The sequence below is a fragment of the Anneissia japonica genome, unplaced genomic scaffold (assembly GCF_011630105.1).
Source record: "Anneissia japonica isolate Jap-2015-1 unplaced genomic scaffold, ASM1163010v1 scaffold287652_len36108_cov121, whole genome shotgun sequence".
NCBI lineage: Eukaryota > Metazoa > Echinodermata > Crinoidea > Comatulida > Comatulidae > Anneissia > Anneissia japonica.
The window spans coordinates 214-12912 of NW_022749767.1; the positions used below are offsets into that span (position 1 = coordinate 214).

Consider the following 12699-nt stretch of genomic DNA (forward strand, 5'->3'; position numbering starts at 1 on the left):
CTTTTTGACAAAAATGAAAAATTACGACTTTGTTACTCAATGAGAAGTGTTCTAATATAGACAATGGGTCGTGTCTCATATTATTTGTTATAGTTTTATTATTCATTATTTTCACTTGACTCGTATAAATAATTTTGTTCGAAGAACATTTATATGCAGTTGTACTTCGCAGCACTTCACTTGCAATTTGCAATTTCTAGTAATATTATTATTATTATATGCTGATTTCTGGAGATACTTTTTGGCTACGGTCACACTGGGATCTCAAGCCTGGCTTGACTCATCGCGGGTGAGATTTTCATAATGTGACCGCACCTGAAATCTCACCGGCAGTGAGTCAAGCCAGGCTTGAGACTCTAGTGTGACAGTAGCCTTTGTAAATAACATACATTATAAAACATTACTTTGGAGTAACTCAAAAATAGAGTAAAGCACAAATACATATTATCAGATGAATTATACTGACTAATATCCATTCACTGATTATACAGTTACATTATTACAGATACTGACTAAAAATTACAAGCAATTATTCAGCACGCAGTACATACCTTCGTCTAACTTCAGTCGTTTCGATATTGATGCTTCTCCAATACCTATTGAGGAAATTGAAAATGACAACATGTGCATTAGCAGCATAGCTGCAGTAGACCATAGCATAATTTTTCTACTCCATAATAATTAATACCTTAACATTGTGTAAAGAATATGTGAGGTGTTGTTTACAAAATGGGTCTTGTGGTACGCCAACTACTGTAATTTCATATATTGACTTAGTGATGTTTTGACAAAATTTGGATTTTATTATTTCTGACAAGTTTAATATATACTGTATATTTCATAATAGCAAAACCTCTGAGTTAATTTACCTAAGGTAAAGGTGTCTTTTTGTTTTTTAAATATATTTTGAAAAGGAATTTTCTAAATTGATAGGAAAACCAATACAAAATTTATTAGTTGTTGTTGTTATCTTAAGAGGTGATGGTTTTAGATATCTCAGCTTAAAAATGATTTTACTCAACCTACTGTAGAAACATAATTCAAAGACCAAAAAAAAAGTGTTATATTCGTCTATAAAATGTGCCACAAATTTTTCATTTTTTGTACCAGAAGATTCATTTTGTCATAACAGCTCACATATGTACACTTGCATCTGTATTAAACTATTGCATCTGTATTAAACTAAAAATCAAAATAGAGATGCTTGATATTAATAATACTAAAACAGTAAACCTTTCCATGTGTCTACAGGCAGGCAGAAGGCTAAACTGTACAGGCATCATGCATATAATTCACATTTTTTCTTCACTCTCTGAAGTTCAGTATCTTCTTCATCTAGCTTTGTTGCTTATTTGCCTACCTGAGCAATTTGATATTATTTATACTAATACAAGGATAGTAATAAAACAAAGAACTCGTCTAGAATTGTCCTAATTCTATGCATTACAATGGCCTGTTGCTGAGCTTAGATGTACTGTAGCAAGGCAGCTGGCGCATCATCACAAATTTAGTTTAAAAGAGAACTAGCAAAATGATTTTTTGTTCTAGAGAAGATTTTTGATATGCCATTAATAATAGAATCAACCTTAAAATCGTTTTTTGGCTTTTTTTTAATGAAGTTATAGGCGATTATATACGATTTTACCATGACGTCACTGGCGAAAAAGTAAATAAAGATTGTGTAAATAACGCCGCGTAGGGTATCCGCCGCGTACGATCTTTGCGTGTATGCTGTAACCATGGCTATAAACTGTGATTGTTACAGCATGCACGCAAATATTGTACGCGGCGAATACCCTACGCGGTATATACCCTATGCGGCGCTATTTACACGATCTTTTGTTACTTTTTCGCCAGTGACGTCATGGTAAAATCGTATATAATCGCCTATAACTTCATAAAAAATAGCCAAAGAACGATTTTAAGGTTGATTCTATTATTAATGGCATATCAAAAATCTTCTCTAGAACAAAAAATCATTTTGCTAGTTCTCTTTTAAAGCGGCATAACGAAAGCTCGCAGTAAGTTTACATCAAATTGTGTTTGGTTTTAATGAAACAGTTCTACAGTTGTAGACAAGTACCAGATAAAACTATTTGAATAATTTTTTGTTTGGTCTTTCTATTAATGCTTAAATATTTATATAGTGCCTAAATATTTATATAGCACCAATTCCAAATTATACGATCAAAGGTGCTGCTGAGCATTATTAGCCCTGGTCACTGGATAACATAAAATGGCAAACCAGCACACAAAGTGCAACCTTTTCTGCTCCCTGGGGAGTATACGTTGTCGTGCACTACTTACATAGCACACAAACTAGTACATTCAATGCCACAACATCCTACCAAATACTCATTTATACTCCTGGGTAGAGAGATAAAGTGACTTGCCCAAGAACACAAGCGACTTGTACAGCGCGAGTTTCAAACCCCTGAAGTTTGGGGAGTCCAAGCCACAACTGATGTGCCAACTGCTTCTACAGCATGGTTGTGCAAGGAATATATTCTTTACAAATAAATACTTGTGAATAACTTACATTTATAATAAATATCAGGAGAACTATAGATATAACCATTATAGATATTCATTCAATATAATAAGCAATTATTCAGCAACCAGTACACTACATACCTTTGTCTAATTTTTGTCTTTTTGATGTTGATGCTTTTTCATTACCTATTGAGGAAATAGAAATTGACAATTTGTGCATTAGCAGCATAACTAAAATATACATAGCATAATTTTTCCTACTTAGGAGAACAGCTTAGCTGTAAGTTCCAAAAATGGTTAGGCCAAGTAAAAAAAAATAATTGGTTAGCATCCTTTTGGTATCAAATTTCATGGTAGGGAGGGAGGTTTTTTTTTTTTTTTTTTCTCGTAGAACATGAAAAACCAGCGTCGGAAGGAAAATTAGCAAAACAAAGAAGAGGAAAACAACAGAGGCCAAAATTGGATACAAGAAATCATGTAATTCATCTATAGCAAGCAGATAAGCTTTGCCTATATGAATAACAGTCATATTGAAATCCCTATATATGAAGTTTTAAAACATGCAACATTGTATATGTTTACAGAACTGATGATATCGATAACAGTTTTATAAAGCATTCCATCCTAAGTGGCGAGTGTAATTGCTGTTGGATGTGAAATTAAAAATAAAAATAACAACAGCAAAATATAGAAGATTGAAGTTTGTCATAGTCGTATAATAATTCATTGTCCATTCATAACAGAAACGTAATTTTTGAACTGGCATTTTGTACAATTGATTACTATTTGTGATTGTTTATGTGATTGAGTATGTACATATAGTGATAATACTCAATAGTGAATACTGTTAATGAGTTTGACTAGTATCATGTGCTATGTTCATGCTGAGAAACACTTTGACATCTAGTTGGACCAGCTGTTTGGAAACATCACGTCACTGTACCAGCATGTGAATATTCCATGCTTTGTGTTTAAGTTTGTGTTTGCTGGACATTAATTATAACTGGACCATACTGGGTTTGTTGTTGGAACAACACAACAGTCATCATTGATGCCATGCAGGGGTTTCGACAGAAAAACAAAATAGACGGCCTATTTTGTTTTTCCAAAATTGAAGCCAGTGGGCGTGGCACTGAGCCGATGGCGGGCCACGCCCATCGTTAGTAATCCCCATCGATTATTGGTACAAAAACGTACATTCAATCAATAAATGTTGTTTTTATCAAACGTAAATATGATTTACCTTTAGTTTAATGTAACATTCGATAGATTTGAAGAATATATAAAGAATTTGCTAAAGGTAGACCAGGCCCAATTAGGCTAAGCCGAGCTGATTAGGACAAGCCGTCCAAGCCGTCACGGTAAAAGTTGCCTTCCTAAATAATTGTTGGCAGTCCAAAAGACGGCCGGACGGCTCGCTCGCTAATATACCGGTACGCATGCACTATCTCGCCACTATATTTCCAGTAATAATTTATCTATGCTGTCCTACCTATGAAAATTTATCTTTAAAATTTTATTTCGTGAAATATTGCACACAGGTAAGAAGTGAATATGCCACAGCTTTAAACTGATGGGCGCAGCCATGTTTGTTGTCTTGTCTCCGGTCACCACACAGAGCGGTTCCTCCTTGTTTCTCTTTCGCGCTGCTGTGGATGTCTACTTCCAAAGTGATGGAAATACCAACGCGCTGATTGGCCGACTTTTCTGCACAAAGCATGAGACGTAAGCATCGGATCGGAGTTTAGTTTGCTAATATAAACCTAGTCCCGAGTAAATCTTAATGCTTTGCATCGGCTGTACCGTGTATACAAATACACTCTTTTTATACTACTACTATAAAACTAGGCCTTTTCTAGATAGAAGTAAGGACTAGGCCTAGAAGGGACGATGATGGAATGCAACTGCAGGGATAAGCCCAGTCGGCTGGCGTTCGGACAGATGGTAAACAAGCCTAGGCCTATATAAATTGCCTTCGGGAGATGGAGTTTTTGAGTGTTTTGTAAAAAAAAAAAATTTTTTTTTTAAATTCAGGTCGGGGGCTTTTCTGACGGTCGGGCGGAGATGCTAACCAATTGTTTTATTTTACATGGCCTAATCTGCTATTAAATAAACACACCTTCATCTGCCCTTAACCTTTGAGGTTGTTCTGATTGTCCTGACTTATCTGTAAAGAGAATGAATCATTGGGCATTATGAAACAAGCCAGCCTATAATAACAGTGATGTCTAAAACAAAACGTTAAATTGAATTACTTTTTGATGTACAGTATTGTTATTATAAATATAAATACACTGATTTCTGGAAATACTTTTTGTAAATAACATACATTATTAAACATTATTTGGAGCTACCCAAAATTAATTGAGTAAAACAGATTAATTAATACTGACTAATATCCATTCCTTGATTATACAGTTACGTCATTACAGATATTGACTAAAAATAACAAGCAATTATTCAGTACTCAGTACATACTTTTGTCTAATTTTGATATTGTTGGTTTTTCATTACCTATTGAGGAAATATAAATTGACAATTTATGCATTAGCAGCATAACCAATGTACACAATAGCATAAATTTTCCTACTCAGGAGAATGGCTTAGCTATAGGTTTAAAAAATTACTAATGTTTTTTTGTACACATAATAAATTTATAGATGTAGGAACCAGAATTCCAGTCAGTTTACATTTTGATATTGGCCATACTTTAGGACTAGCCAATAAACTCTAAGTAAAGTACGTCTTTGAAATAGCCCAAAACGAAAGCGATCGTGTACTGTTACTTACTACGAAAGTTCCAAACCAGAGTAAAGACTCAACAGGATTCAGATGCATCGATGAAAGTAATTTCAAAATGCAGTTGAGTACCCAAATAAAACGGTATTTAATATTAATATTTTGCACCTTAAATAAAATACTGGTTTAACTACTTGAACTTATATAATTTACTATGATAATAAACTTTTACTTTATTTTACAAGTTAACATACTGTATATATTTTCTATGTTTGTATATTTCTTTATAGATATTTGCTAAAAATTATCTATTGTTTCAGAGACTAAATCAAATAGAAATATATTTAAAATAATTATTGTGATGTAAAGGAGCATTTAAATCCATATTAAAATGATTCAAGTGATGCATTTTTGCTATTATTTACTACAATAATAAACTATTATTTTAATTGAAATGTTAACTTAATTTTGATGTTTGTGTATTTCTTTCCATAATAGTATTTGTTAAAAACTAACTATTGCTTCAGAGTAAAGCTAGTTATAAAAATATTTAAAATAATTCAGTAATGCATTTTCGTTATTCATGGTTGAAATGTGATCATTTTATACTGTAGTTTAGATCTCTAAATGTCTATTCACTGTCTATTATAAGAAATGTGAGAAAATATCAAGAACTTAGGTTTCTACCACTTATCAGCATTTCTCAGGCTCCAACAGTGGTATCCTAATTTAATACCATAGATTGCAACATTACAGTATTATTAATTTGGTATTGCAAATACAGTAATAATACAATAACCGTCATACTCACCAACTCTTTTCAAATTAATGAGAAACGATGACAAGTTATCTTTGGAAATGATACCATTACTTTCAAGAAATGTTATTAATTTCCATGGATTAGAACAGAAGTCATCTGGAACTTCATACTTCCAACTAATCCTTTGAATATCTATGGTAGAGAAGTCTTTTCCCAGAGCAACAACCTGTTGACGATGTGCTGAAAATCGAGTTATCTTCACTTCATCTGGATATGTGTCATACGTCTTAATTATCTCCTTCAAATACTTTAATCCAGTTACTTCAATCGTTTCAAATAAAATGGAAATGTCTGTTGCTTTTAAAATGTCAGCGACACTTAGAATTTGAAATAAATCAAATGCGGATTTAGCATCCTCCAATTCTGTTTTTATCTCTGCATGCTCTTTGTACAGAACCCTCAACATGTCTACATACTTTTCACCTTTCACGCCGATTGCATCAGATACTGTCACAAGCAGTTGATTAAAATCTATTTTAAAAAATAGTTTCTAAAAGATTAACTAAAATAAAACCCTTAAACTCTAAAATTCTGTTAATAAATATTTAATAGAAAACTTCAGCTGAGTAGCGAGACTTGTTGATTGGGTGGGGTGGGGGGTGGAAATAGATCAAAACGTCCCAGGAATACCAGAGAGCAGTCCTTGGAAGTAAAAACTCTCCCCGAACAACATTCTGGTTATTTCCTAGTCTAGTTTTTAGGGCCAGAACACGGATCACTCTTGAAAGTGAATATGTACTGTATCTATTCACTGTTGTATTTTGCATATAAGGCCTACATAAATTTAAAGGAATAAATATTTGTTGCTCATTTGTTGTTATTTTGTCCATACTCAATTATCACTTTGATTTTTACAGTGATTGGAATTCTTAAATGGCATAATTTTCAATAATGCAGTTCACGTCGACTATTCTCATTGAATTCAATCTCTAAATTGAAAACACATAGTAAACTGCTCAAGAACTATCTCAATACAAAAGTAGAGCTTTTAATTATCATGTCCTACATGCATGGATATTTAAATGTGATATTCTATATTTATTACTAACCTTCATTTACTTTATTATCCTTCAAACGTTGAAGAAATGATGACATGCTATTTTCTGTTAAAACAGATGTATCTTCAAGATGTTGAATCAGTTTCCATGGACTAGAAAAATTGCCTTCGCATAACTGACTAACCTTCTGGAGATCTTTAACTGAAAAGTCTTTTCCCAGAGCAACAACCTGTTGACGATGTGGTGAAAATCGAGTGATCTTCACTTCATCAGGATATGTCTCATATCTCTTGATTATTTCTTTCAAATATTTCAATCCAGTTAGTTCAATTGTTTCAAACAAAACTGAAATGTCTGTTGGCTTCAAAATGCCAGGTGCTATTAGCAATTGAAATAAATCAAATGCACACTTAGCTTTCTTCACATAAATGTATACATCAGGCTTTAAAATAACTAAAAATCTTCAATTATGATTAATCCAGGATTTATTTATCATGCAAATGGTTGTATTATTAAAGCAATAATTTGAAAACATGTAGAATACATATTATGTTGAATGTACCGTATGTATGCACAGCTTGTAAAGATGCCAGGGCTGAATTTTGCATTTATTAATGAGTGATGATAATGAAGCACCACTTTGTGATTACTTTTGTGCATGATGACTATGTGTGTGAAATAGCATTGCAGGCCTACAGGTATATATTACCAACTATCATTATCAATATTTTACCTGTTTCCATCATCCTTGCATAATATTACTTCACAAACTTTCACACTAAAATAGATTTAATAACACAATATTATTTCTTTACAGATCACATCAATGTAACTCCGCAATATGCATGTAGAGTAATCAAGATAAGTAGAAACTTTATGTGAAAATGAAAATTACAACATCACCACTGACTTAAAATATAGCTAAATTATTCTAGGCCATGTGAAAATTGTGTTACTTTATATAATTAACACACTTGAAACACTCAATAAATAGGCAGAAATTAGCCTGGTTCTGACCATTTTGCAGTCACCAATAAGGCATCTCCCCAAGATATATGGCGAGTACACACAGCATTGTATGACAATTGTACAGGATGTTAGCTCAGTGACAGATGCCATCCGCTGATATTCAGTGGCAGTCTAATAACTGGTGCAGTGTGTACCCGGGCTTTGGATTATGAAAGAATGCCTGGTTATCTATACTCAGAACCCATAGAAATTAATGTCTATGGCCCGTTCGAGCGAAAAAATATCCGTGCGATTTACCAGTTAATTCACCGGTACACAGTTTCTAAAACCACTCGGACAATAGTCTGATTACTTTACCATCTGGATTATCCACGACAATTTTGACCACCAAATTGCTGGGTAGAATACCGTGTATGGAATGACCATGGAGCCAGAGGCGATGATAAATCAACCTTAATTGTTTGTCCAAAAGTTTTATCCACAGCCCAGCGCGAATTTCAACAGGTTACGCCCCAGGTGTGGTTGCAGATCTCCTTCGCCTCCCCACAAATGGGTCATTCCATGCCAATTCAACGTGGCCGCGGAAGTCACAATCTCAGATTTTGTTTAAATTTTCAGGGTTTGTTGTAACTTCAGTAACTAAGAAAAATCCAAAATTTCAGCTCAATCGGACCAATACTTTCCGAGATACCGGTGTCCGAAAAAGTGGGCGTGGCACCCATTAGAGCCGCCGACGACGTTGTTATTTGGATTCTTTGATTTTTGAAGTGTCATAACTTTTTTTCTAGGTCACCTACAAAGCTAAAAATCACAGTACTTGCTCAACTTTTGGAGTAGATTCAGATTCTACATTCAAATAATTATTTAGAAAAACACTTTTCGAATTATGCTCTATCAAACATGGCTTCAGAATGAACGCGACAGAGCTTTCAGCTATTTTTGCTCACCCGTATCTCAAAAACTAGAAGGGCTAACCCAAAACTGTTTTTGATTTCTTATACCCTTACTAAATTCTGTGTACATAAAGTAAATATGGACATAACCCAAGCATGAATACTACCAAATATATGCCTCCCATTATGGTCCAGCCAGAAATTTGACAAATATGGGTAGTCGCGTTTGATGGTAGAACCCAATGTGGATTTTGAAATATCAACTTGAAAATTCAGCATAATCAAGTTTAATATATGTTACAATCATAATATTAAAAACATTATTGTATATTTACTGTCTTCTTGAAATATTTTACAGGTCAAAATTACACATAATCGCTGCCGACGTTGTCGTTATTTGGATTCTTTGATTTTTGAAATGTCATAACTTTTTTTCTAAGTCACCTACAATGCTAAAAATCCCAGTACTTGCTCAACTTTTTGAGTAGATTTAGATTCTGCATTCCAAAAATTACTTTAAAATATATTTTTTGAATTATGCTCTATCAAACATGGCTTCAAAATGAACGCGACAGAGCTTTCAGCAATTTTTGTTTGCCCGTATCTCAAAAACTAGAAGGGCTAACCCAAAACTGTTTTTGATTTCTTATACCCTACTAACTTCTGTGTAAGTAAAGTAAATATGGACATAACCCAAGCATGAATACTACCAAATATATGCCTCCCATTATGGTCCAGCCAGAAATTCGACAAATCGTAGTAGTTGGGTAGTCGCATTTGGTGGTAGAACCCAATGTGGATTTTGAAATATCAACTTGAAAATTCAGCATAATCAAGTTTAATATAATTATGTTACAATCATAATATTAAAAACATTATTGTATATTTACTGTCTTCTTGAAATATTTTACAGGTCAAAATTACACATAATCGCTGCTGACGTTGTCGTTATTTTAATTTCTTTGATTTTTGAAATGTCAACTTTCTTTCTAAGTCATCTAAATATCTAAAAATCAGAGTACTTGCTTAACTTTTTGAGTAGATTCAGATTCTGCATTCAAATAATCACACATTCTTGACTGTCAAATGTCTATTCTTGAAAATTAATATATATCATATATTTATCATATGCTGATGCTACTTTTTGTGCCGCATTTTCATAAAAGTGATGCCAAAATGTTTCTGTAATATTTCCTTTGATTTTACTTTACAGTATACAATATTTGACTTTCATGAACTCTTAAGGGGTTTAAAGTTTAAAGATGTTAATAAAGAATTTAGAGTAGCTTTGTCAGTATGTGGATCAGTGTAGCTTTCTCCATGTCTTTCACTGTGGTTACTGTTGTCATCCTTCTCTGTTAGCATCTTCACACAGTGCACACAATGCTAAAACAACTTTTATATGAAATTATTTTAACTAAAATAACTAAATATAGTTAAACATTTGAATACATCAATCAAACTATGGAGTTTGAATTTATTAACATAAATTTTCTGTTTATACATTTTTTTATAAAAAAAAAAAAAGCTAATTACCGGTAATGCAAATTAAGATAATCTGGTTAATTTAAGTTTATTGTAATTTAAAAAAATTTTGGTATCACGTTTTTATGAAAATATGGCACAAACTGTTAGCAGCATCAACATATGATAAAAATATAATGTATGTTAATTTTCAAGAATAGACATTTGACAGTCAAAAATGTGTGATTATGTGTAATTCTGACCTGTAAAATAGTTCAAGAAGATGGTAAATATAAAATAATATTTTTAATATTCTGATTGTAACATTTATTAAACTTGGATCATGCTAAATTTTCAAGTTGATATTGCAAAATCAATATTGGGTTCTACCACCAAACACGACTACCTGTATTTATCAAATTTCTGGCTGGACTATAATGGGAGGCATCTTTTGGATAGTATTCATGCTTCGTTTATATTCATATTTAATTTATGTACCTATACAGAAGTTAGTAGGGTATTAGAAATCAAAACAGTTTTGGATTAGGCCTTCTAGTCTTTGAGATTGACGAAAAAATTGCTGAAAGCTCTGTCGCGTTCATTTTGAAGCCATGTTTGATAGAGCATGATTCAAAAGTATTCTGAATCTACTCAAAAAGTTGAGCAGGTACTGTGATTTTTAGCTTTGTAGGTGACTTAGAAAAAAAGTTATAACATTTCAAAAATCAAAGAATCAAAATAATGATGTTGGCAGCGATTGTGTGTAATTTTGACCTGTAAAATATTTTAAGAAGACAGTAAATATACAATAATGTTTTTAATATTATGATTGTAACACATATTAAACTTGATTATGCTGAATTTTCAAGTTGATATTTTAAAACCACATTAGGTTCTACTACCAAATGCGACTACCCTTATTTGTCAAATTTCTGGCTGGACCATAATGGGATGCATCTATTTGGTAGTATTCATGCTTGGTTTATGTCCATATTTACCTTACTAACACAGAAGTTAGTAGGGTATTAGAAATCAAAAACAGTTTTGGATAATAGCCCTTCTAGTTTTTGAAATATGGGTGAGCAAAAAGAGCTGAAAGCCTGGTCACGTTCATTCTGAAGCCATGTTTGGTAGAGCATAATTCAAAGAGTATTTTTCTAAGTAATTATCTGAATGCAGAATCTGAATCTACTCAAAAAGTTGAGCAAGTACTGTGATTTTTAGCATTGTAGGTGACTTAGAAAAAAAGTTATGACATTTCAAAAATCAAAGAATCAAAATAACGCCAACGTCGCCAGCGTTTATGTGTAATTTTGACCTGTAAAATATTTTAAGAAGATGGTAAATATACAACAATGTTTTTAATATTATGAATGTAACATATATTGAACTTAATTATGTTGAATTTTCAAGTTGATATTTCAAAATCCACATTGGGTTCTACCACCAAACGCGACCACCCTTATTTGTCGAATTTCTGGCTGGACCATAATGGGAGGCATATATTTGGTAGTATTCATGCTTGGGTTATGTCCATATTTACTTTATTTACACAGAATTTAGTAGGGTATAAGAAATCAAAAACAGTTTTGGGTTAGCCCTTCTAGTTTTTGAGATACGGGTGAGCAAAAATAGCTGAAAGCTCTGTCGCGTTCATTCTGAAGCCATGTTTGATAGAGCATAATTCGAAAAGTGTTTTTCTAAATAATTATTTGAATGCAGAATCTGAATCTACTCCAAAAGTTGAGCAAGTACTGTGATTTTTAGCTTTGTAGGTGACCTAGAAAAAAAGTTATGACACTTCAAAAATCAAAGAATCCAAATAACAACGTCGTCGGTGGCTCTAATGGGTGCCACGCCCACTTTTTCGGACACCGGTATCTCGGAAAGTATTGGTCCGATTGAGCTGAAATTTTGGATTTTTCTTAGTTACTGAAGTTACAACAAACCCTGAAAATTTAAACAAAATCTGAGATGGTGACTTCCGCGGCCACGTTGAATTGGCATGGAATGACCCAAATGCACGACAAAATCTAAATTTAGTAGCATAACACGCGATCGATTTGTAGATTTGCCATTATTCGGAGAAATAAACTTGAATAAACTAGCCTATGTAGAGATTGTAAACTAAAAACTCCCATTATAAGTTACTGAACTACATTATTGTTCCACAGTTCAGCGCTGTGTGTACGCTGTCTCTTATACACATCTCTGTCTTCTTGAAATATTTTACAGGTCAAAATTACACATAATCGCTGCCGACGTTGTCGTTATTTGGATTCTTTGATTTTTGAAATGTCATAACTTTTTTTCTAAGTCACCT

General features: G+C 32.9%; 1 protein-coding gene across 1 annotated transcript in view; it reads right to left on the reverse strand.

Moving 5' to 3' along the window:
• Nucleotides 1–551: 551 nt before the first annotated feature.
• Nucleotides 552–12699, reverse strand: part of LOC117121208 — a gene marked incomplete at its 3' end in the record, with an annotated part of 19631 nt that continues 7483 nt past the window's right edge. Inside the window, exons 2-7 of the mRNA XM_033266332.1 lie at nt 7102–7503; nt 6044–6523; nt 4972–5007; nt 4613–4660; nt 2635–2679; nt 552–596 (exon numbers count right to left, since the gene is read on the reverse strand). Coding sequence (XP_033122223.1) covers nt 552–596; nt 2635–2679; nt 4613–4660; nt 4972–5007; nt 6044–6523; nt 7102–7503 — 1056 coding nt within the window. The remainder of the gene's footprint in view (nt 597–2634; nt 2680–4612; nt 4661–4971; nt 5008–6043; nt 6524–7101; nt 7504–12699) is intronic.